Source organism: Triturus cristatus, chromosome 2_1 (assembly GCF_964204655.1).
Source record: "Triturus cristatus chromosome 2_1, aTriCri1.1, whole genome shotgun sequence".
NCBI classification, from domain to species: domain Eukaryota; kingdom Metazoa; phylum Chordata; class Amphibia; order Caudata; family Salamandridae; genus Triturus; species Triturus cristatus.
In genome coordinates this window covers 41,108,289-41,135,859 of record NC_140581.1, presented here as the reverse complement: position 1 = coordinate 41,135,859, position 27,571 = coordinate 41,108,289, and the positions used below count along the sequence as shown (strand labels likewise).

The 27,571-nt window shown below is 46.9% G+C and overlaps 1 protein-coding gene across 3 annotated transcripts in view; it reads left to right on the top strand.

The window, feature by feature from the left end:
• The window catches only part of LOC146863679 (sialic acid-binding Ig-like lectin 15), a 271,091-nt gene that overhangs the window by 181,774 nt on the left and 61,746 nt on the right, over positions 1-27,571 (top strand). For 2 of the 3 annotated variants that reach the window (XM_085640667.1, XM_085640664.1), the window contains exon 3: positions 14,365-14,499. The exons of the other annotated variant lie outside the window; for it this stretch is intronic. In XM_085640667.1, coding sequence (XP_085496793.1) covers positions 14,365-14,499 — 135 coding nt within the window. The remainder of the gene's footprint in view (positions 1-14,364; positions 14,500-27,571) is intronic. 3 annotated transcript variants of the gene reach the window in all.

Sequence of the window (27,571 nt, the reverse complement as noted above, 5' to 3'; positions counted from 1 at the left end):
GTCCCTCCCTTTGTATGGACAATGCTCATTGAAGGCACACGATTTATCATTCTAATCAATACTCATCACAGTTGAACACTAGTGAAGTTGCGTAGACGTTATTAGCATGTGCGTGTCAGTACGGGCAAGACAAGGGCCAGAACATGCAGACAAATGCTTCAGAAACTAATAGGCAGCATAGGAACATGTAGAGGTGCAAGAAATGGTGAGACAAAAATGAACACCAATCATTACGGATGGCAACGGTCTCAGCCCACCTTGCCTTGCTGGACGAGTCATGTGTTGTTTGGCGTCTGCTGATTGCCCCGTGTCAGGGGACACGACTCGCAGCCCATCAGATCTGCATTATGCTGTACCACCAGACTGCGCCGACTGTCTGCTCTGCTGAGAGTGACAGGTGAAAGTGTCCAACAAGGTCATATGTTGTACTACATTGCCATGAGTGTACTCTCCCTCCAGCAGTATGTCAGATTTAGGAATGTTGCCAAACCACGCTGTGCAGCTCCGCACATGGGACTGCCCCACCTTGCACAGGTGTGTGTCAACATGCGTAGGTGCATGCACATGCATTCTGAGTCCAGGCGAATGCAGACATGTCCACTGTTGTGGTGGAATATGTGACCATTCCTCCAAGATGCAACAAGGTGTTGTTACCTGTGCTCTGGGTTACAATCTGTTGTGGCTGCAGGAACTTTCTCACTCGTCCATGAATGCAAGCGCAGCTTCATGGGCAATCAGTTACAAGAGGACGTCGTTGTCGACTTCAACGAACACGAGGGAGACCCAATCTATTAACTAGTCCGGACAGATGTGCTCCATCCACGCCATTTCACCAATCCGCAAAACAGACCAATAGGGCAGCGCCTCGATGTGGTCACTGCACACGAGGACTTGTGCAATCTCCCATACCCAACTGCCAGCGCATATGCCAAATATCAAAGCATCCCATGCATGGGTATCACAGTCGCACTCCTGGTCGTGGGACAACAGGGGGTGCACACATAGGTCATAATCCAGTTCAGCTACCGTTGTGTTGGATAGGCAGACATCCATGGGCCACTCAAATGTGCATGATCAACAGTGGAACCAGGGCTGGACGCAGATGATGTATGCAAGTCGGAAGCTCAGACGGTAATTGATATGCAACACTGCCAGTGGTAGTGCTCCCAACACATGCAGCATACGTGCACGGTACAGTTCCACGTGACTGGGGTTGTGCATGTCCCCAGGATGGCCTGACATTGCGTTAGTTGGTCTCGTAGACCCGGCACTCTTCCGTCCGGCGGCAGTTATGTGGATGATATGCCACAACTCGGAGCAATGAGTCATATGTGTGTGTAACGTTTGGACGTATGGGTTGTTTTTTACTTAAGTGTCAAGGGCATCCCATTGAAGGAGTACCTCAAGCAGGGACTACTGTGTTTGGGGTGTGGACAAGTTGGTCTTTCATTAGCGCAGTTCGTGGTGTGGGAGTCGACAAAATCTGGTATGGTATCTATCTCAAGGGGTGCCAGCCTCATTCAAGTCTAACATCGTAGGTGCAGATGTCCTTCCGCCTTATGTATTGAGAGAAAGGAGCTGTGATCCCTAATGTTAGTCTGACTACTGCTTGCATTTTTGAAATGTGATGTGGACTTCGCGCTGCAATTCATGCCAGGCCTTCGGCTTATGGTGCACCAATAGCGAAACACACACAACACTTGGCATGTATGAGCCAAGAGCCCGATTGGCCTTGCGCTCCTTGTACAATGTCTCTCTATCACTCTCTATCACTCTCTCTCTGTCCTTCGATGAGTGCATGACACACCTTATCTTGAATTTAGTCTTGCAGGCTGTGACTTACAGATTGTCCAGGGATGACCCACCATGACTCTCCCAAATAGTTGTTTGTGTTAAATTTGAATGTGATATTTTGTTTGGGCTTTCAATGGTGAACGATTGATTCTCCTTTTTCTGTTCTCACATGAATGTTACTTGTTGTAGTTGTGCAACATCAGGCGAATGATTTTGTTCATGGTTTTGTGAAGTTGATGTGTAATATGTTGGTCCTGGGGGGGGGGGGGGGAGTGGGTGCCCGGGGCAGGGCCCTGGGGGGGAGCCTGGGTGTGGTGGCGGTGGGTGTTGTGGCCCTCTTGGGTGTCTTTCCTGCGGGTGTGTCAAAAACCACCAGAGATGCAGAGCTTTTGCGCAACATCACTACAAAACACAATTTTGGAAACATGGGTTGACCCACAAGGGAAGTATTTCTTTGCTAAGATTTGCTTTTTAAACACGTACTTCCCAAACACTTACAAAAAAAATCCTATCTAGGATTTCCCGTATCCTCATTGAGATTGGATGCACGCAAGTGATCATGGGGAGGACGGAATCTAGTACGAGATCCTATCGTTGACAGAACTGGCCTCCCAGACAGGCACAATGGCAAAGTCAGGAGAGTCCTGAATAACAATGAGAGATGATCCTGATCATGGCCTAGTAGACCCATGGTGATCGACACATCCTGAGGGTAAGCAATACACATTTTGTTCATGTGCCGGACATGCTTCAGAATAGTTTTTCCTTATATCTAATGCATCCCTGTGAGAAGCTGGCTTAGTATATGGTGCTCACTTGTGTAAGTGGATCACCTTGCACTAATTCAGATGACCCTTATGGTGATTTTAGTGGTCCTAGACAACCTTAGAAAGCTCTCTAAGTGGTAGCTGTGGAGAGCTGCCTTCAGGCTTAGTCCATAACGAGTGTAAATCAGCTTGTTTTACCAGTACTTAATCTTATGGTGTAGGTTAAGTGAAAAAGAACCACACAGTGTATTTATAAAAATATGTATTGATTATAAGACACTCACTAACACATACAAATATCTCCTACCCGGAGATATACGAAATGCACACAATACTTTGTAAAGAAAACAGGTAGGTAGCACAAAATACACAGTGGTCACCAGGGGGGAACCAAACCATATACTAAAATAGTGCTATGTGAACCACGACCCAAGTCAAGACTTTACTCAGAAGACGTAGAAGTGCTGGGGACCCAAGGAACCATACGAGGTAAGTAACCTGGAACCCTCCAGAGGCCGTGTGCAGTGTGAGAACACGATCAATTAAAGTCGATGGGTACGTCGCGTTTGCAATTTTAAAGAAGATGGACCCTTCCCAGTGGACCCTGAAGAAACCCCGTGAAAGACAGGAGGTTGGAGAGCCACCCCACCCAAGAATACCCTAGGAACCAGGATACCTACACCAGGAAATCCGGGTGCATAGATTCGAAGTGGCATTGGAAACCGCAGTTGAATTCAATGTAGGTCTTCAGAAGATGCCGCTAGCAAAGAAGTGGAAGGTGTCCGGTGGAATCCAAGCCTAGATTCAGGAAGAGTATAACCTGCAAGCAGAGGGGACAGAGTCTAAGTCACTCAGGAGTGACCAGGGGCAAAATAGTTGTGTGCCCACCATTGCTGGCTGTTGAAGGGAAGTTGATGGTGCCCTTGTTTCTGCAGCTGCATGGACCAGGCTACACAGAGGATGACCAGGAACGATGAATGAGTTGACCAACGCCGTATGTGGATATCCAGAGGGTTGGTGTCTGGTGGGAGTACCAACAGGCCTTGGCAACAGCAATGCATGGCAGAAGATGACAAGTTACAGTGTCGGGACCAGCTAGGTCCAGGAGACTCACTAAGTGCAAGTGAATCAGGTTAGGCCCAAGCAAGCAAGGAAGCCCACACAAGTTGATGAAGACCCTTTGACAGAGCCTGAAGAGCTCTGGAGGCAGGAGTCACCCAGCCTTAGCAACGGCCAGCCAATGCGGTGCACAGGGATTTGGTTCCGGTCATGTCTGGCTGCAGACTCGGTCTGAATACAGTGCAGGCCTCGAGGAAGTTGTAGGACCATCACCTGTGTTACTGAACCAGTGGAAGACAATCGGTCAGTGGTGTTGCGGTGCCTGCAGATGCAGGGGAGTGACTCCTTGACTCCAAGGGAGATTCCTTCAGGTGTCTTTGGATGTCCACAGGACTGGAAAGGCCCTGTATGGGCATGGACACTGACGGGGCAGCAGGCTTGTGTAACGGAGAGATCAGGAGTAGACATAGTCTTCCTGGTTGCAGTCTCAGTTCCAAGGCAAAGTCTGATGCGGTCAAGAAGTCCAGACGGTTTGAAGAAGATTAAGAGCTTGATCTGAATCGAATCCCACGATTAATTTTAGGGACCCACATACAGGTAAGCACTTAGGCACCCTAAGGAAAGGGTTGGGATGATTCAGGGTTCCCTTCCAGGGGAGGGGTCCGACAGTGGGGATGATACTCCCATGTCCCTTGTCCAGTTTTGCGCCAGAGCAAGAGCCAACGTCTCCCTGAGCTGGTTTGAGCTAGACTATACAAGGAGGGCACCAAATGTGCCCTTCAAGCAGACTGACTGGCGCAGGCAAACGCTCCCACCCTGCCCCAATGCAATAAACCCTGTCTGGGAGGTGGTCACAACTCCCCCTGACAGGATATCGATTGTCCTGCCTTTCCCTGCAGCAGGAGGGCAGAAACATGTCTCAGATCGGAGGCAGCCCTAGCTTGCTGTCTGGTTCTGGAAGACTGGTACCGGGAGCACTCAGGGCCTCCCGGAGGGGCATTACAGTGCATGGAATCACATCCCCATACTGTATTCCAACATGTTTGATACCAAACATGGCATGGTTCGTTACAGCCAGTTTATAGATGGTCATCGCGTAATGACGCATGGTCACTCGATGTATCTTAATGACTGATGCACTTACAACCTGGGAGAATGGACTCCGAAGGTTGTAGGGGTGTTCTGCTAATGCAGAGGCAACCCTCACTCTTAGGACTGACCACCTGCCTTCAGGATTGAAAAGGCCTGTGTCAGGGGTGATTCATAGGTTTTAAGGACAACAACATCAGATATAGGGAAACCTATATTTGTCGTTAGTTGTGCTAGCACCAGCTTAAAGTAAATCAAGAACAGAGTCCAGCCCTCATAAATATATAGAGGGCCTACAGCCTAGGTCCCATAGTCAGAAAACACTAGTAAAGAGCTGAAACCACAATCTGGTGTGCACAAAATGTTAAACAAAAAACAGAAAATTAAGCATAGTAGTTGGATACGAAAATATAAATTTCTAGTTTATTTGATTCTTTTTTTTGCTTATATATACACATTACATAGTTTGTGACATTGATTGTTTTTTATACTTTTTGTTTAATAAAAGCCATTTAGTGCAGTTCAATAATATGAAGAAAACAATACATAGTATTGATATATCAAGAAATAACATGTCCCACTCAACATTCAACTCATTCATACCCACAATCATTCATCACAACTCAATAACCATAAAACAGTTGGAATGGTGAGATTCCAATAGGAACAGATATATCATACACATAAGTGACAAACAAATAATATACACAGGTGCCAGGAGTACAAACGCCAGATGAAAAGCGAACAGATGGAAGATACAGATGTCAGGAGTACAAGCGCCAACGCGCGTTTCGGTGTACGACCCGGACAAGGGTCACACCTTCATCAGGGCGCAGAGCAATAAGTAGAGGGGGACATGAACGATACCTAGGTTTTAATCAAAGGAAAAATATATGAGACTTATGTATATACATCGATCATTAATGCATATTATGTTGTCATTCCACTTATCAGGTACAGAACATAATCAGTGAGGATCAGCTCAAAAATAGTGTACATAGATTGGTATCATGATTTTAACTAGGGTCCGGTCGGTACCCAAAGCGAGCAGTATTAGAACAGTACCTCCAATCAAACATAAATCAATCATTAATAAAACACAATTACAGATTTCTAGTGAAGAGAGGATAATGAAGGAGTGAAAAGATAGGAAGAAAAATAATAATAAACAGACTGATTTGTGATGCACGACCAGCAAATTAATAACATTAGTATCAGAAACAACACATATACGGTAGACAAGGACGGTCTTACGTATTTTGGTTGGAACGTGCCCTCAATAGTCTAAGTTAGAGGGTACATCAATCATGAGAGGGAGTTCCTCAATTCACTGGCTCTTCGCAGGACCAGGTTATCTGTGAGGGGCAGAAAGCAACAAACGGCCGTTGAAGGTAACAAGATGATGTTCACAAAGTTTTAAAGGGGGGACTGATCGGGCCAGCGGTATGTCAATACGAGTAACCTACCAGTCGGATGCTTTCTGAGCGATGTATTTATATAGCCACAGGGTGGGTCATATCGTATAGGTTTGGATAGCAGACGTGGACTACAGCTCCCATAGATAATATTTGTGTGCCTACAAAGAGAGATGTATATAAATCTGATCAGGTTCGGGGGTCTATAGGGTAAATATCAAAGCAAGAAGAAAAACAATACCTATCTGATCGGCAGGATACGGAGAAGATATGCGAAAACCCACCTGTTAAAAACGTGCGTCGTAGAGGCATTAGAGTGAACGATCGACGTCTTCAATAAGCCCCTGAGGGTTCAGCAAACCAAATGAGGGTATAGGGAGATATATACGGCTCGGGCTGTTGGTTCACGAATAGTTTCCTGCAAGAGGGAAGGCAGGATATATGTAAAAAAAGAGGCGGTCGAGAACACTATAGTGGCAGACAAACATTGGCGTCCCAGAAAGGGGGGGTGGCTAATTATACTCTAGCGGGATGCACAGTATGAGATGAATACTCTAAGTGCGTTGTGGGTGTTCGCAAAGTAATTAGACAGCCCATTCATCGGTGGATTAATAAGATCGGAGCGGATAAGGCCTAAGGGGGTGCGGCAGTTGTAAGGGGCAGAATACTTACAGCAATATTCGAGCAATGTCATCCGTTCGTCATGGTCCTGTCGGGCGTGCGTCCAGGGTCAATTTCATCAGGTGAAATCGATCAGATTTAAATGGTGAAGCGAAAATCGTTCACCAATGGGAAAGTATGTCCCGAGATTAGGTATGGAGGCAGAAAGGGGACTAAACCATGTGCTAGCTGGTTGTGCGTGGATACGGCGCGGCCATGTTGGAAGAGGGATTTAGGGGGGAGATAAAAGGGAGAAACTAAGTAGACGCCCGCAGAGTGACAGATGAGGAATAACATAAGTGGATGAATAGGGGGGGAGAAAGACATTATTTACGGGGTAGACGCAGGTTGACAATAATGGGGGTATTTAATGGGAGAATTATTTCCTTTGAAAGACAACACGAGGTAGGGAGTCAGAGTCAGATTTGTTAATAGCCTTTTCCTTTATGCAGATTTCATTCAATCCGAGATGACTGGCATCAAGATAGGGCTTCAGAGCGTCCATCTTATCTTTCAGGTGGTAGTAGGATCTCTTAGGTAATGGCATTTTCCCATTGGATGATTTCATTCAATCCATGATGAACAGCATCAAGATAAAAAATCCAGAAAGTCTCTCTTTTCTTTCTGATGATATTAGGGTCTCTACCAGGGGGGGAACGGATCTTTTCAAGAATGGACCATTTAAGGTCCTTGTCATTATGGTTAGCACTGAGCCAGTGATTGACCAAAGGTGCAGCAGATTTCTTCAACCTAATATTGGATTTGTGCTCGCACATCCTGATTCTGCACTCACGGCCCGTCTCTCCGATATATATCAAATCACAGGGGCATGTGATAATATAAATCACATTCGCAGACCGACAGTTGGTCATTTCAGAAAGATTAATGGACCGACCGTTGATGGTAATAGTGTCCCCTACAATAGCATTCGGGCAAGCCTGGCAGTGCCCACAGCGGTGGTTCCCTCTGACAGGTTCTAGTCCAGAGATGGCCGTTTGAACAGGGTTTCTCTTTTCAATGATTTTCCCTTTGACAAGGAAATTTTTCAAGTTCTTATTGCGGCGAAAGGCAAATATTGGTTTGGGAATTTTGTTTTCATCATTGCCCATATTGAGGAGATGCCATGATGAGTTTATGGTTTGTCTAATCCGGTGATTGATACTAGAATGTTTGGTAACGCAAACCAGTTTGTCAAGGGGATTAGTCTCCCTGGGTTCAAACATGGCATCTCTGTTGAAGTACCTCGCTCTTTTGAAAGAATCTTTGATCAACTTGTAAGGGTAGCCTCGATCTAGAAATTTAGCCTTGAGGATATCAGCCTGGGTGAGAAAGTCTTTTAGTTGGGAGCAATTTCTCCGAATCCGGAGAAATTGGCTGAATGGGATACTGTCCCTTTGGCTCCTGGGGTGGTAGCTACCATATTGTAATAGTGTATTTCTGGCAGTGGGTTTGACATAAAGTGACACACAGATTTTGTTATTATTGTGTTGGATCCACACATCCAAGAATTCCACCTTAAGGTTGCTATAGTGAACCGTGAATCTCAGATTACTGTTCGCGGCATTCAGCCAGGAGACAAATTCATCGAGGAGGATATTATCACCGTTCCAGATGAAAAAAATATCATCGATGAACCGTGACCACACTCGCACGTTTTCATAGAAAGGAGCAAGCTCGTTGTAAATGTTAATCTGCTCAAATCTTCCCATGTAGAGGCATGCGACGCTAGGGGCGCTGGAAGCCCCCATGCTAACGCCCTGTATTTGCTGAAAGTAGTTGTTGTCAAATTCAAAGTAGTTTTCATTCAGAACCATTCTCAAGCATTGGATGATGAAGGGGGCATTGATAATCTCCGTTTCCCTAGAGAGAATCTCTTGGATCACTGAAAGCGCTTATGAAAGGGGTATGTTTGTATATAAGGCTTCCAGATCCAGTGTGACTAGTAACTCTTTCTCTGGGTCAAATGGGGTATTTTCGATTTTAGAGATGAGGTGGCCCGTGTCCTTAACATAAGATGTAAGTTTACTGACCAGCGGTTTCAGGAAGCAATCTACGTATTTGGAGAGAGGTTCCAAGGCAGAACCAATGGTAGATACGATGGGCCTAAGGGGAGGATCACAGATGTCTTTATGAGTCTTAGGGACCCCGTATATGATGGGCATACGGGTAAAACGTGGGGTTAAGAATTCCGCTTCTTTTGTGCAGATGAAGTTCTCCTCAACTGCAGTCTCAACCAGGGTAAGAATACGTTGCTTCAGGTTGGGTTCGGGGTTCCTCAAGATCCGCTTGTAGTGCTTAGTAGATGACAAAAGGTGGTTCATCTTCTCGATATAGTTGGAGGTATTAAGAATGACAATGCCACCCCCCTTGTCACAGGGTTTGATTGTAAGTTGTTTGTTCTCTTGTAGGGATTTAAGGGCAATCTGCTCAGTAGAAGATAAATTGTTGTCGGGTTTGGCGACATATTTGATGATTTTTGCAATTTTCATGGAGACCGTTTTCTCAAAAATGCCAACCTCTGGTCCAACCAGGTCTAAGCTGGGTGTGAAGTCAGAGGGGGGCCTCAATCCGGACCGATTCTCACTAGAGTCAGGGGATGGTCTATTGAGGAAGAATTTTCTTAGCCTTTACATATATCCTGCCTTCCCTCTTGCAGGAAACTATTCGTGAACCAACAGCCCGAGCCGTATATATCTCCCTATACCCTCATTTGGTTTGCTGAACCCTCAGGGGCTTATTGAAGACGTCGATCGTTCACTCTAATGCCTCTACGACGCACGTTTTTAACAGGTGGGTTTTCGCATATCTTCTCCGTATCCTGCCGATCAGATAGGTATTGTTTTTCTTCTTGCTTTGATATTAACCCTATAGACCCCCGAACCTGATCAGATTTATATACATCTCTCTTTGTAGGCACACAAATATTATCTATGGGAGCTGTAGTCCACGTCTGCTATCCAAACCTATACGATATGACCCACCCTGTGGTTATATAAATACATCGCTCAGAAAGCATCCGACTGGTAGGTTACTCGTATTGACATACCGCTGGCCCGATCAGTCCCCCCTTTAAAACTTTGTGAACATCATCTTGTTACCTTCAACGGCCGTTTGTTGCTTTCTGCCCCTCACAGATAACCTGGTCCTGTGAAGAGCCAGTGAATTGAGGAACTCCCTCTCATGATTGATGTACCCTCTAACTTAGACTATTGAGGGCACGTTTCAACCAAAATACGTAAGACCGTCCTTGTCTACCGTATATGTGTTGTTTCTGATACTAATGTTATTAATTTGCTGGTCGTGCATCACAAATCAGTCTGTTTATTATTATTTTTCTTCCTATCTTTTCACTCCTTCATTATCCTTTCTTCACTAGAAATCTGTAATTGTGTTTTATTAATGATTGATTTATGTTTGATTGGAGGTACTGTTCTAATACTGCTCGCTTTGGGTACCGACCGGACCCTAGTTAAAATCATGATACCAATCTATGTACACTATTTTTGAGCTGATCCTCACTGATTATGTTCTGTACCTGATAAGTGGAATGACAACATAATATGCATTAATGATCGATGTATATACATAAGTCTCATATATTTTTCCTTTGATTAAAACCTAGGTATCGTTCATGTCCCCCTCTACTTATTGCTCTGGGCCCTGATGAAGGTGTGACCCTTGTCCGGGTCGTACACCGAAACGCGCGTTGGCGCTTGTACTCCTGACATCTGTATCTTCCATCTGTTCGCTTTTCATCTGGCGTTTGTACTCCTGGCACCTGTGTATATTATTTGTTTGTCACTTATGTGTATGATATATCTGTTCCTATTGGAATCTCACCATTCCAACTGTTTTATGGTTATTGAGTTGTGATGAATGATTGTGGGTATGAATGAGTTGAATGTTGAGTGGGACATGTTATTTCTTGATATATCAATACTATGTATTGTTTTCTTCATATTATTGAACTGCACTAAATGGCTTTTATTAAACAAAAAGTATAAAAAACAATCAATGTCACAAACTATGTAATGTGTATATATAAGCAAAAAAAAGAATCAAATAAACTAGAAATTTATATTTTCGTATCCAACTACTATGCTTAATTTTCTGTTTTTTGTTTAACATTTTGTGCACACCAGATTGTGGTTTCAGCTCTTTACTAGTGTTTTCTGACTATGGGACCTAGGCTGTAGGCCCTCTATATATTTATGAGGGCTGGACTCTGTTCTTGATTTACTTTGATCGCCATACCCCGCTGTTCCGGCCCTCTATCGTTCTGTTGGGGTCCCCCTGCTTAATTGGCTAGCACCAGCTTACAAAGGCTGCAATGGCAGGGCGGCCGTAGTCACAATTTGAGTGGTCTCTCATGGGTGGCATAATACATGCTGCAGCCCATGGGAGACCCCTGATGTCCCTATGCCCTGGGTACTTCAGTACAACATACTAGGGACTTATAATGGTACACCAGCAGCCAATCTGGGATGTACCTAAATACTTACCATAGTCAATTTAAGGGAGAAAGCACAGAGACTGGGGTCCTGGTTAGCAGGATCCCAGCCACACTAGTCAGAAACAGCATAGCACCAGGCAAGAAGTGGGGGTAACCATAAAAGAAGATCCTACTTTCCTGCAATCCCATAGCTTGACATCAGACATCTCAATGCTCAAATTGGGAATTTCTGATCGTTCCTCTGTACAAATCTATATGTAGCTAGGACACACCGCACCAAACTTCAAACTCTGGAGGAGGTATGTATCCAGATACAAATTGCCCACTAAAAATTCACACTTATGGGGCCACTTACATACATATTTAGCTACCAAGAGGCATTCAGTACCATCTGCACAGATATGATGGGCAGATGGAAAACAGTTCTACAAGACTGTATTATGAGGGACTCAGCCTCACATAAACAAAAAGCAAGGCAACTATAAAATCAATTAGAGGATGAAATTAGGGACCTTACTGTGAAGTACAACATACAACCAGAGCTTGAGACGAGAGGTGGAGTAGAGCATAAAAAAATACGATGACAACATACTTCTTGCAACTGGAGCAGAGCATGCGGTAGCCACATTAAAATGGTGTCATTAGTAACAGGGCGAGAAAGAGGCGCCTCCTCGCAGCGCAACTTAAGCAGAGGGAAGTTTATTTGGCAATACCGGCAATACTACATGACTCACATAGACTGGCAACACACCCAGAAGATATTACATGACTCGCATACACTGGCAACACACCCAGAAGTTCACTAATCACACACCAAGACGATAATACAGGATTAGCATACACTGCTCACACACCCAGAAGATACAGCATGACTCACATACACTGATCACACACCAAGAAAACACTACACAACTCAAATACACTGATCACACACCAAGAAGGCACTACATGACTCACATACACTGATCACACACCAAGAAGACCCTACATGACTCAAATACACTGATCACACACCATGAAGACACTACATGACTCCCATACACTGATCACACACCAAGAAGACACTACATGACTCACATACACTGGCCACACACACAGAAGTTACTACATGAATTACATGCACTAATCACACACCAAGACGATAATACAGGATTAGTATACACTGCTCACACACCCAGAAGATACAGCATGACTCACATACACTGATCACACAACAAGAAAACACTACACGACTCAAATACACTGATCACACACCAAGAAGACACTACATGACTCACATACACTGATCACACACCAAGAAGACCCTACATGACTCAAATACACTGATCACACACCATGAAGACACTACATGACACATATACACTTATCACACACCAACAAGATACTACATGAGTCACATTCACTGATAACACACCCCTACGTTACTACATGAAATACATACACTTATCGCACACCCAGAAGATACTACACGTCTCACATACACTGATTTCACACCCAGAAGGTAATATATAACTTACATTCACTGATCACACACCCAGAAGATACTACATGACTCACATACATTGATCACACACCCAGAAGATACACTATGACTCACATACTCTGGTCACACGCCCAGAAGATACTACACGACTCACATACACTGGTCACACACCCAGGAGACACCACATGACTCACATGCACTGGTCACATACCCAGAAGATACTGCATGACTCACATACATTGGTCACACACCCAGAAGAAACTACACGACTCACATACACTGGTCAAACACCCAGAAGATACTACACGACTCACATACACTGGTCACACACCCAGAAGCTACTACATGACACATACACTGGTCACACACCCAGAAGATACTACATGACTCACATGCAGTGATCACATACCCAGAAGATTTTACATGGCTCGCATACATTGGTCATACACCAAGAAGATACTACAGGGCTCACATACACTGGTAATACACACAGGAGATACCACATGACTCACATGCACTGGTCACATACCAAGAAGATACTACATAGCTCACATACAGTGATCACACACCCAGGAAATACTACATGTCTCACACACACTGGTTACAGTCCAAGAAGATACTACATGACTCAGATACACTGGTCACACACCAAGAAGATGCTACATGACTCACATACACTGATCACACACCAAGACGATACTACAGGATTAGCTTACACTAGTCCGACACCAAGAAGACACTACATAACTCCCAATTCTCACACACCAAGAAGATACTATATGACTCGCATACATTGGTCACACACAAAGATACTACATGACACACATGCACTGGTCACACAACAAGAGGACACTACATGACTCACATACACTGGTCACACACCTAGAAAATACTAAATAGTTCCCACACACTGATGACACACCAAGAAGTTACTACATAACTCGCATACACTGGTCACACATCCAGAAGACACTTCGCGACTCACATACACTGGTCACACACCCAGAAAATACAACATGACTCACACACACTGATCACACACCAAGAAGTTACTACATAACTCGCAGACACTGTTCACACACCCAGAAGACACTTCGTAACTCACATACACTGGTCACACACCCAGCAGATACTACATGGCTCATACATACTGATCACACACCAAGAAGATACTGCATGACTCACATACACTGATCACACACACAGAAGATACCACATGACTTAATCTTGTGTTCCCTAAGAGCGTTAGCTATTTCGAGGATGCTACTCAGGCCACGATGGAGAGCTCTGGAGCGTAGACTGAAGGCAGTGCCAGTTTCTCTCAGTACATGTCAGTGGATCAAAAAGGTGTTCAGTCCTGGCCTCTGCAGAAGGCACAGAGCAAAGGTCAAATATTTAAGGTGCAACTGTGTTTGTGTGCAAATGTATGTGAAGGGAACTCACAGTCAAAATATTAGTAAAGCTTAAGTAAAATAAAATGTAGTCCATTTAAAGTCCGTGCATTAAGACAGAGAAATATCCAAATGATAGGTTTGAACTTTAGACATGTCAGGCACTCGGCCTATCATGATAGGACTCCAGGTGAGGGGCCACCTATCCGCATTCATCTGCTCTGACCTATCACTGTCCATCTAATCTCCACAGAAGAGGACCCATGCCAGTGCGAGTGCCCGACGGACATCCCATCCCTGGACCTCCCCATCGCCTTGGGCGTGCTGAGTGCTCTCCTGCTGGTCGCCTTACTCGGGGTGGTGGGTTTCGTGCTTTGGAGTCGCAGAGGTAGGTGACCACTGTTGCTTGAACATTAAATACCTTGAAAAAACAAGAGACGTTTAGCAAAACAGGAACATTTAGTTTAATCAAACAGTGCAGCTGGGAGAACAGGCTGTCTCAAGTTACAGTCGGTGTAACATAGATTTTTATACAGGTCATTGAGTGTAATACAATGGTTCTGCCGGTCCTTTTTTGAAAAGGAATGCGGACCACTGTCTTTGGGGCCATAAATTAATGTTTGGATGAAGAATCTAGGTGGGCATCAAACTTGCGTGGACACAATGTGGCCATTTTGGACCGTGCCAAGATGTCCGGCATGGGGAGCGCGTGATTACTGCATGTACTGTGTGTCCTGATTGGCTGAATGTTCCTAACTTTATGTGGCATCTGACTTAGTTCCGGGAACGTGAGCTGGGATTTCCTGGTTGTGGATTTTTTTGCTGGCTATGTGCTACCCCACCTGTGATCTGTCACTCAGTGACCTCGGGCCTGGGTTTCAGGGCCTGCCAAACTATGTATTTCTGAGTCTGGTTGGCGCAGAGTTCACAATGGGCGACTTCGTCAATAAAGATGCAATTTAGTTTCTGTATGTAAATGTATCGCTATTCACATTGACATCAACTTTTTCAATATTAACACCGCCATCAGTAGCCCAGTGGCATATCTGTGCATGCAGTGGATGCAGACACCCGGGGTAAGGCAGATCCTTGCCCATAGACTTCAGCCGTCCTTGGATGTGTGACCAGGGAGCCAAACGGGCTCCTCAGTATGTTGCTGTCATATGAATTTACCTTGAAAAAACAAAAGACAAGAGGCGTTTGACAAAAGAGGAATAGTTGGTTACATTTAAAGTTGTGGCCGGGTAACATAGAAATGGGTCTGAGGACTGTCTAATCATACTTTCTTTCTAAGTGCCACAACATACAGTCTTTGGAGCATCATAAAAAAAATTCGATTTTATTTTAGAGAAAGGAATGCAAGCCTAGTCATGGAGATGTAATGGCCACCAGTCTGTAAATACAGATGGGTCTCGACCTTACATGGACACAATGAGGGCGAGCGGGTGAAGTGTCCAGATGTCCGGCATGGGGAGTATGTGATCATTGCATGTACTGTGTGTGCTGTGTTCTTATTGACTGAGCGTTCCTAACTTCATGCAGCATCTAACTTTATGGTGTTTTGGGAATGCCTGCACCCCTCCCGCTATCTGTGCTTTATTGGCGTCAATCTGCTGGGACCATTGTGGTGCTGCTGCCTATCGATGGAAAAAGTCTGGGTTTTTCCTGTTTGCGTGTTTGTCCGGCTGGTTAAGTATCATCCTACCTTTGATCTGGTAATCAGTAGCCTCATGCCTAGGTCGCAGGGCATGCCTGACCGCATATTTCTTACTCCAGTTGATGGAGAAGTAATCTCTTGAAATTTCATCAACAGTGACTAAATCTCTGTTTTGAATATACATGTATTGTTGCGAATATCGACATCTGTATTAGCAAGTACAACCTTCTATGTTTACTTGAGCTAAAGGAAATGATGACATACATGATAGAGACAGTGAACCACAGTAGAGTGTATGGTGCTGCAGCAGAAAGAGACTTTGGAGTCTCCACTTGCCTGGCCTTTAAAATGTAAGTAACAATGTACCCTGTATAGTGATAATATGATTATGCACTACTGTGTTCTATAAATTATCTTACTACCCTCAAAGACTTAAACACTTGCTGCATTTTATCTGGTAATCCAGTGTTTAATTTGAGCCGGCAGATTCCGGTGCTGGGCGCCCACACTTAATTGTGAACACTGGCACTTATGACAGTCTGCCACATGGAGGCGCCGCCTGTCTAATTTAGAGATGTGCCTACCAATTGTTTATTAAATCAAAATATATCACAAATTACTAAATCCTGCCATTCAAGCCATTTTTGTAGCCTTGGCGGCCTGAAAAAAGTCAGAATTGTCATATTTGTAAGAGTGTGGTGGTTGGCAGTTGTGTTGGTGCTGTCATTGGCAGCGCTGGCAGGGGCAATAGGAGGTGCAAACTGCAGTGACCTCCTGTCGATGGCCCCGGCACTTAGGACCAGATGTACGACGCTTGCATTCTGCGACTCACAAATTGCGTCGCGACTCGCAATTTTCGACTAGCAATATGCAATGTACAACAGTGTCTCAGACACTGTTTGCGATTCCCAATGGGGTTGCAAATTGCATGCTTTAACAATGATATACTTGAAGTAGGTGGTAAACTTCGAGTGTTTTGCGGCCACAAATGCGGTCGCAAAACAATGGTACAACTATTTGGACTCGCTATTAGGAAGGGACGCCCTTGGCACGCCCCTTCCTAATAGCGAGTCGCAAACCCTATTTTGCGAGTCTGTGACTCGCAAAATAGCGTTGGTACATACCACCACCGTTTATTGCGGTTTCCACATTATTATCCAAAGAAGGACTCGTTTTACTGAGAAAGTCATTTAGTTCTTCAAAACTGAGTTTTTTCCATAGACGGATTTTAAACGTTCTGGATAGGTTGGAATTGGGCCATTGTTGGAGGAAACTTTAAGTGAGAGAAAAATGGCCTTATGGTCTACCCATACTAAAGGCAGGGGCAAACAATCAGAACACCACGGCCTCAGCCAAGCATGTTCTAACATCGCAAGCATACCCACGCTTGCCTTAACTATGCATATGTCTTTACCACACATATGCGTGGTTAAGGCAGTTTGCAGTCTAGCTGCTGGCTGCTGCATGGGTGGAAACAGGAATACCTCGCCAGGATGAGTGCCAGAGGATGCGGTGAGGAAAGTGGGGCTGTTCTGGGGGGGTAGCTTTCAGGACTGGGGGGTAGTTTTCAGGGATGGGGAGGGTCGGGGTAGTTTTCAGGGCTGGAGGGGTAGGGTCGTTTTTTTAATTAGAGGTTGGGGTGTTAGGCCAAAGGGCAGTGGAAGGGGTTGGGGTAGTTTTAGGGGCAGCTCAGGGGGTGTTGGGGGGGTCAGGGTAGTGTATGTTAAGGGGCAAGGTTTTAGGCCTCAGGCCGTAGGGAGGGCAATGGGTAGTCAAGTTTATTTTTATGGTTTATGGGAGAGTGGGGTAGTTTTTAGGGCTGGGGGGTGTCTGGATAATTTCTTTAATTAGGGGTTAGGGTTTTAGGCCTAAGGGCAGTGGAAGGGGTTGGGGTCATTTTAGGGACAGCGTGGGGAATGGGAGGGGGTGGGGTAGTGAATGTTAAGGGTTAGAGACAGCGCAGGTGGGCGGGGTTGGGGTAGTGCATGTTAAGGGGCGGGGGTAATGGGTAGTTTTCAGGGAAGGTTTTGGGCCTCAGGGCGAGGGCGAGGCAGGTAGGGGGTTTGTAGCTTGGGGCAGAGGGTGGGGGGTTGCAGTAGTGGCAACCTTAGCCACGCATACCCCTTTACCATTCATGCCTATACCACGAAATTGCATGGCAAACGAATGGGTGGTTAAGACACATTCTTGGTTCGGGCTGCGTGGTAGAGACACGCGTGGATTGGCCATGCGTACCTCTATCTTACAACCAAAGCCAGGTCTTTATTCAGACTTAAGTCCGGGTTATTAGTAAATACTCCATCTAGAGTATGAGTGGCTTGATGAGAAGGTTCATTTACAATCTGCATGAGATCAAAACTATTAAGGTTATCGACAAAATGTTTGGTATCAGAAGGTAGAAGGAAATGCCAGACATATGGATAACCCGAGCTCGCAGTCCAAGTTTGCTGCCTATTAGGATTTCCACTATGCCTAAATACAGAGGTGCAAAAACGGCTCAGCCAGGCAGCATAGGTTAGAATGTCCCTTTCAGGATGGGGATGAATTATGAATTGGTTGGTAATTAATATTAACATAATTAATTGATAGTTAATTATGGTAATTGTGTAATTTTGTTTAGGTGTGGGTTGTGTGGGTTATAGGGGGTAAGGAGTGAGAAGTAATTTATTTTTGATTAGTTAATAATTAGCTGTTAATTTATATTAATTAATTAATTGAAAATTAAATATGGGATTTGTGTAATTAATTTGAGGTGTGACTTGTGGTGTTTATGAAGTAAAGGGTGGGAAGTAATTTATTTTTAACTAATTAATAATTAGTTCTTAATTAATATTAATTAATTGATAGAAAATTAATTACGGAAAAAGTGTAATTAATTTTAGGTGCGGGTTGTGAGGTTTATAGGTGTAAAGGGTGGGAAGTAATTTACATTTAATTAATAATTAGTTGTTAATTAATTAAGTTAAAATGTAATTAATTAATTTGAAAATTAAATATGGAATTTGTGTAATTAATTTTTGTTATGGGTTGTGACGATTATAGGGGTAAAGTGTGAGAAGATAAATACTTTTTATGAGTTTTAATTTGTTTTTTAATTAATAATATTTCTTTAATTGGTAATTAATTGTTAGTTGAGGAATTAAATTTTTTTTTTTATATGTGGGTTGTGAATTGTGTGGTGTTATAGGGTAGGAAATAAAAACAGTTAGGGGCCGATTCCGATCCTGTATTTTTTTTTCCCGTACGACTCGTATTCGTATTTTTTTCCGTACGAATCGTACAAGTCACGTCCGACCCGTGAAGTACGATCCGTATGGGAAAAAGTACATACTGATCGGCCCGATCCGTACGAATCGTACCTGGAAAATTAGCACGAGACGGACCCGTACAAATCGTAAAAATGAAGTCCGACCGTACTAGTACGATGCGGACCGGCGTTACAATTTACGATTCGTACGGAAAACGTCCTGTACACGGGGAATGACTTTGCCCGCTATGAAGCGAAGTTTGTACGCACCGTACCCCCAGCGTGAATGTACGGTGCGTACCCCCGCGCGTAGGTACGCACTGTACCCCCAGTGCGAATGTACGGTGCGTACCCCCTGCATGTAGGTATGCACCGTACCCCATGCGCATAGGTACGCACCGTACCCCCAGTGCAAATGTACGGTGAGTACACCCCCGCGCGTAGGTACGCACCATACCCCCAGTGCGAATGTACGGTGCGTACCCCCCGCGCGTAGGTACGCACCGTACCCCCAGCGCGTATGTACGCACCGTACCCCCATTGTGAATGTACGGTGCATACCCCCAACATCGCGTATGTACGGTGGATGTTGCGGGTATGCGATGTTGCGGGTACACACCGTACATATGCGATGGCGGTCTACGCACCCGCACCGTACAGAAGCACTGGGGTGTACGCACCGTACATAGCAATACACAACGCATGGGGGTGTGTGGCCGTACGACTCGTACCCCTGTACCGTACTGAAACACGGACACTGTAAAACAGCACAAGGAGGGCCTATTCGACTCGCACAACACCACAAAACACATCTACACTCCACAAAAAATGAAAAGGACTGACCTGGACACATCCAAACAGGCAAACAGAGGGGCAACCTCACAACCACCCCTTATAACACACCCACCAAAAATTCAAACTGAGCCCCACCCACAAATGGACCAATAAAAAGGGACTACACACACAAACCATGAGCCTTTGTAACAGACTCACCACTGCTACAGAGCACACACAAACCACTGCACCCATCCACCTAAACATATACACCTACACACACACCCCTTCACACATACCCCCTCTCCACATTCACACCCACACCGTCACATTCAGACCCACACACCCACAACCATCCACACCCTCACCCCACACCATGCCCACCGACAAGAAACCAAAGTTCACAAGGGAGGAGCTGGACATCCTTGTCAATGAAGTCATCAGAGTCGAGCCACAGCTGTTTGGAACATTGGTCAGACAGACCGGCATAGCTGAAAAATCACTCCTGTGGCAGAGGATCGTCGAGAGGGTGAATGCTGTCGCACCCATCAGAAGGACCAGGAATGAATGCCAAGCCAGGTGGTACGATCTGCGGAGGGCGGTCAAGAGAAAAATGAATGAAGAGCACGCCCAGACCAACATCACTGGAGGTGGCGTGCCCCACAGACCAGTACATTACCATCCCTGGGAGGAGAAGGTGATGGCCATGCTTCCGCCGGTGGGAGTACATGGACTCCAAGGACCTCCAGAGCCTGGTGAGTACACAAACCACTTACGTAACATGGGGGTAATGGCATCCACACCCCAACTACACCTAATGCTCACAACTACCCCCAAGCCCTCACCCGCCAGAACCACAGTCACAAACAACGCGAATGCCAATAACATGTCTATGCCCCATTGAGAAAGCAAGGCCATGCCATGTCCCATGCTACACGAAGCACCAACTCAAGAATGGATGTCCCGTATGCTGGGAGGGTGGGTGCACAAAAACGCATGTTTGAATTCCAAATCAGACACAATTGCCCTCATCCCATATGGCCCAGCTACGTACCCATGCACCATGCGCAATGGATAGGGATTGGGAAAGAACTGACAAGATAGCTCACACTTGGCCCTGGTGTAGGCAGCACAAGGCCCTACTGTGACCAGTGCAAACACAAGCACCAACACAACAAGGTCAGATATCTAGGATAGGAACTCACACTCACTGTCATGGCAGCATGCTCCATGGGGGGACAGCTACATCACCTGGGAGCCCCAGGGCCAAATCACACTACACCCACCAGCAGGCCCTGTCACACACACCCCTTACACAAGCACACACCACCAGGACAGGCAATGGATTTACCCACTGCCACAATGGACATGTAACACAACAATACCAATACATAGCCGAAGAAGCATCCAAGCCAAAAATGGACATGTCAAAGACTCAAGAGAACATATCAATCGGTCCCCCGCAACATACCCATACACAAGTGCACATTGATGAGAATGCTAGGCACATACAACTACCTGGAGGAACTGTGCCAACTTGAATGTGTATGAAACATGCATGTTGCATTTAACAGCTTTAACATTGTCTCTCTCTCACACACACAGGGCAACGTGATGAACATCCCCCCAACAATGGGGGGGAAGAATCACAGTCACAGGCTCGGGAGGAACCGGATCCCACCAGCAGCGATGCTTCTCAACACTCCGCGGATGACCCCGACCGACCTGGACCCTCTGGTGTCCAAGCCCCTGCAGCACCTGGTTCAGGAACATCTGTGCCAACCACCACCCCCATTCCTGCCACATCACACGAGACACCCAGGAGCCCTGCCCGCAGTGAACAGAGCCAGTCTGACCAGGAGGGACAAGGTGCGGCGGGCACCCAGGAGGAGGCAGACAACACCGCCACTGCCATCCCTCAGGGGTCCTGTCGACCCGATGTGCCCACAACGGCAGGCCCGGCTCGTATGGTCAGGGGTGGCTGGAGTGGAGGCAGGCGGAGGCGAGAACCTGACCAGCCAGCTGAAGGGACCGGTATGTCACGCATCCGCAACATCATGGAGGCATACCGGCGTGACACCAGGGAGATCAGCCAGGTAGTGGGACCCTCACAGAGATCAAAAACCAGCAGGCCGAGCAACACGCCAGTCAACAACAACACCAAGGACGGACGGAGGCAAGACTGGCTGAGCTCCTGGCGGTGCAAAGGGACATAAGCCATTTACTCCGTCGGATCGCCGACAACATGGGCAACCCTCCCTGTGACACCAGGCGCAGACCAGCACCAGCCACAGGGAGGGAGGAGGAGAAGGATTCGTCCGACGGAGCGTCCCAAACATCGTCCAGGCCTGCATCTGAGGGTCCCCGGAGGAAGGTTGGTCGTCCACGGAAAAGACCGTGAGAGGCAGCGGGCCATCCACATCTCCCAGGTCACCTGGCCAGGCACCTGGCCTTCATGTGCGACAGCAACACCCCATTGACTGACATCATCTGCCACATCGACTTTCTGGTCACAGTCTGACCAATGATGCAAAAAACACTGTGTGCTGGACTCTGATGACTTCAAATGCCAAGGATCCCATCTCCCCCTGTGAACTTTGGATTCAATGGTCCCTGCATTTCCCCATTTCCTGTGCACAAATCACGCCCCAGAGCTCGAAATTAAAAATTTAATACTTTAAATTTCATGTTGCAGTCATTTAGCATGAGTCCACAACCTACGTGTGGGGATATGTTAAAGTATGCCTGAGTGTGGAACTAACTCCAGCCATCCATACACTTGGATCTGAGTCCGGTCGAGGACACACATGGCTCACAATGTATCACAAAATACAGACATGGAGCTTAACACTCACCCGTGATGGCCTCAAGCTGCTGAGGGGGGCTTGCTATATTGCTCTGACAGACCAATTTGGTAGAGTTACATGAAGGTGTAGAGGTCATGGGTCATGTTGATGTGCCCGGGACGGAGTACCAGGTCTATTTTGCGAGGTGGGAGAACTATCTCCTGCATGCAAAGTTTATGTGGATGTGATGAATGGTGGCCAGGGCAAGGTGGGCTGCATGGAGTAGGGCCAACGGGGTGTTGGATGACACACGTCCAAGGTGGGTTTGGGTCTGGGGTTGTGTACTGCCTCCTGAGTGTGGTTGAGGAGTCTGAAGGTGATCCTGCAGCACACAGTGAGCCATTGTACCTCTCTCAGGTGGACAGTGATGTGGCTGGGGCGGGGGATGTTGCAGATGAGGTGTACGGATGCACCCTGGATGTGGATAAGTTCTCCTGCATGTTTGCTGTTGTCCTCTGTAGAGGCCGGTGCTGTATTTGAGTCGGCTGGTGTCCTGGACCAGGGGGACGGTCTGTCTTGCCTTGGAGTGGATCTATCTGGGGGCCATCAGCAGCATGTGGAGGGTGTTGCAGCATGAGGTACAGATGTTGGTGAGTTGCATGTTAATTGTGAGCGATGGGTCCATGATGAACACCAGCTTGCGTGCGTGGCCAGTGGGTGCTGGTGCGGTGCACAGACCAGTGGGACGCAAGGAGTTGACCCAGACATAAGGGGACAATCCTCAGATGATGACCTCTTTCCCGTCCAAGTCCTGCCTCAGATGGCTGATGTTCAGCCATTCATCAACGGATCTCATACCTTCTTGAAGTTTGGATCTGGCAATGGCTGGCTCTTTGCTGAGTTTGAGAAGCAGCTGGGTGTCAATGGCATACCAGATGATGATGAGGTTGTGTGTGCATGTGATGGTGGAGAGGGGGGTCATGGAGACATTGAAGATCGTCATGCTGAGAGAAGAGCCCTGAGCCATGGGCCAGATGACCCCAGTGTACTACATGTTGCAGGGTGGAGGCAGACTCCCTGGGCCTTGCTTGTGAGCTACTTCCTGAGTGAATCCTGGGCCCTCCTCTGGATACCACTGTTGGAGATGTGTGAGCTGACAGTGTGGTAGCACATGGTGTAGAATGGCGTTGAGAGGGCAAGGGTGGTGGCCTCACCATTGGTGAGCAGGGCAAAGTAGTCGTTGGTGTTGGCAATAATGACGGTTGTAGTGGTGTGATTTCTGTGTAAAACGGTCTGGTGCCGGTTGGCTGGAGCTGGTTGCATGTAGGAAATTGGTCAGTTGCTAGTTGAGTGTCTTCCTGGTGACATTTGCTGGGTAGGGAAGTAGGCTGATGTACCAGGAGATCCTGCGGTACTGCCGTCCGTTGGTTAAGAAGGGCCTGGGGCTCTGCATGACTCCTGCAGCCATGGAATGTGGCTAACTCAAAGGAGACATTCATGACGCGCAGGACATGGGCTTCAAGGATGGCGAATGATGTGGTTGAGATGTTGTGTGGGAAGGGCCTGATGGAGAGCCAGAGTGGATGGTGCACCTGATCCCGGTTGTGTACTTGCTGCTGACGGGAGTCCATGACCTGAGGGGGGTTTGTCCAGCGGAAAATAGTGCTGTCTGCCTCTGTGTGCCAAGGCTGTTGTCCATGGCCATGAGCTTGCAGTGGTACAAAGTAGCAAGGGATGGGATCTGCCTTGCAAGGGTGGGGTGTCCTGGATGGAGATCTGCTGTCAGTTCACTCACAATGCTGATGAGCTCCTTGATGTCGTGTGTTTGGGTGTCTCGGCACTATCTGAAGGATCTCCACTTGGCCTTGTTGATGATATGGTGATGGCTGTGTGTGGTGTTTTCCAGGGCTGTAAGGAAAATGATGTCTCTTTGTGTTGCAACGTTTGCACAAGAGTCCGGCTAGGTCTGTAGGAGTCCAGTAGGTCTGCCTTGTCCCAGGTGCCTTAACTGTTGTTGTGCTTCACAGGAAAGTCCATCAATGTGGCAAGATTGATGGATCAGTTGCTGATCCAGTGTGTGAGTTTGCAGGGTGTGGCGGTGGTGTTGTTTTGAGTGTCCCACACAGCTTGTCTGTGGCGACTTACATCAGGCATCTTTGAGGGATCGGTAGCGGGGTGAGTGGCACTGTGTTGCTTGTTGGAGACGTGGATTCAAATGTTGATGGACCAATGATGAATGGTGGTGTGTGTCCCCTCCAGCAAGAAGTTACTGGCCCCCAGCCACATGTAGCCTGTGGAGGTGAGGGCCTGCGTGCAGATGTATGTGTTGATGGCTTAGCGGAATTGTGGATGTAGGCCTGCAGATCTGTAAATGAGTGTTACTCCGAGGGTTGCTAGGGAGTTGCTGCGAACCCGGACTTGTGACTCTGAGGGTGTACATGTCAATAATTACCAATTCAGCCCCCGGGAGTAGTGTTGGCGTCCCTGTGGGTGATCTTGGATCCGTCTGAGATGGCAATGAAGACGTTATGTGCTGAGGATGCTTTTGTCCAGGTTACTGTCATGAAGGTGATGTGTGGGGCTATAGTGTTGAGGAGGTAACAGACTCCAATGGCGTGCTGGTGGATGGAGCGTGTGTGGAGTAGGAGGCACATAACCTGGTTGGAATGACAGGGTCTGGTAGGCTGGGCAGCGCTGTGTAGGCAGTTGGAGTAGCACACTCAGCATGCGAAGGTGTCGTGTGTGTGCTTAGGGGTTGCCTGATGGTAGGAGGATGATTGTCACGAGGACATTGCCTGGAAAGTGGCTGCAGCATGAGCCTGTTGTGTGATGTGGGTCATGCAAAGACTAGAGGGTCGTGCACTGTGCATGTTGCAGGCGCAGACGGCCCGGCCTTTGGCACGGCGCTGGGGCTACAGTGGCACAGAAAAGCTGCTGGGTGCATTACAAATGGGTGTAGGGGGAAGGGCTGAGTATTTCTGAGGCATGGGGGTTGCAGAATCAGGGCACTCGCAGTGGCGGCCTGCAGGTGAGGCAGCAACAGGCGGAAGGGGTTAGAAATCATGCAAAAATCAACACACAAAGACAAGGAGGTCTGCAAGGCACAGTGCAACAGGTGTATGTCAAGGAAGGAGTGTCAGCTCACTCATGGGTCACTCCCAGAAAGTGTATGATCAATCACCATAAATGACAGCCACTGTGTCAGGCAACAAAATGCGGAGATGCGCAAAGGGGATACACCATCAGCAGGCATTCACGTCCCGTTGTGGTCAGCAACCTGCACAAATACATACACAACCAGGCATGTAATGCACAGTAGAGATCATTAGCCATGAAGCACTGCATGCATGTTGCCAAAGTACACATACACTCATATGCTTAATCTTTGTCAATTCTGCCATAGAAGACGCATGCAAACTGGTAAGAGATCTGCAGTGACCGAGATGAGGCACTTGGATTGTGCTGACCACCTTTATTCCACATACACACACAAAGGGATATGCATCCATATTAACAGACTCACATGTCAGTTGACAGAACATGTGGGACATACGCTGGACCCCCCCTTCACAACACGGATAATGTCAATCCCAATGAACTGGCACACAAGGTAAGGGGATGAGCAAAGCACATCCTGCTGCACACTGAGAGGCTGCAATTCCCCATAGAGCATGTTGTTGTGATGTCCCCCACTATGTCCACCTGTAGCATCTGCAATGTACACACACATTGAAGACTTCATCAGACGCCATATTCCACTACAGATTACTGTCAAGAAGGCTGACTATCATGTCATGGAAATGATGCTACATGTCATATGCTCCATGGTGAGAAGACATGTATGCATGGTACCACAACATGCACAGAAGCAGTCACCACACATTCCCAACCTGTACCACCACAAAAAAGCCTTGCTGCAATACTTACCCAAACTGACATTTCCACATGTCCGTGGATGGAACGCTGATTCAGCTCACGTTGCAATCCACACAAGGAATAGCAGGAGGACAACGATGACACGACCAGACAACAAGTGCCAAATACCTGGGAATGACAGACACACCAGAAGTAGGCCTGGGCTAAATTTCCGTTCCGCTCGCGGAAATTGCGATAATTTGACATTTTCGCGTTCCGCGGAGAGCGCGAAAATGTCGAAATTTCCGCATTCCACAGCTTAGCGATAATTTGTTTCTTGCTCGCGCAGTAAAATAATACATTCTCGCGCGCGCGCGATCGCCTTACCTGAATCCCCGCGTTCGCCGACAAGTTTTCCCGATCCGGTCGCGTTCTCCACGAGATGTTGGATTGTTGGTAGCCATTTGCGCTGTCTCGCGACAGTTCGCGCCCGCAGTAACGTCATGCGTCGCGCGATCACGTCTTTCTTCTCGCGATCATGCACCACGAGAAGAGTGAAAACAAGATGGCCGCGCCCGCGAGCAACCGCTTGGGTAAGTTGGCGAGCCGCGACCACGCAGAAAATACCGCGAACGGGCGGGGAAAAAAACTTCTGCATCTTCGCGATATTTCCGCGTGTTTGCAGAGATTTTTAACATTTTCGCGATAATTTGCGAGTCGCTTTCGCAAATTCCGCCCACCCCTTTGTCACCAAAAAAAGATTCCCAACGCACACATGGAAGTGTACAAAACAGCAACAATGTTGGACACATGTAAATTGCCAATCAAGTCTCTCTGCAAAACTGTGTTGCATGACATCATCACTCGAGTGACACATCAGAACACACATCCAAGTCACTGTGCATTCAGTCAGCTGGACACACACATTGCAACACATGCCACTCAAGGCTACAAGCTTGCACACTCATAGCCAGTGACTCACCATTATGAGAAGAAGTTGCGTATGAGCTGACTCCGGATATCATCCCCCTCCTCCTCATCATCACTAGCCTCGTGACCAAGCCCTTCATCCTCCACGGGTGGATGTTCCTGCTCATCCGGATCCAGGATGAGTGGTACTGCCTTCTCAACTGCCATGTTG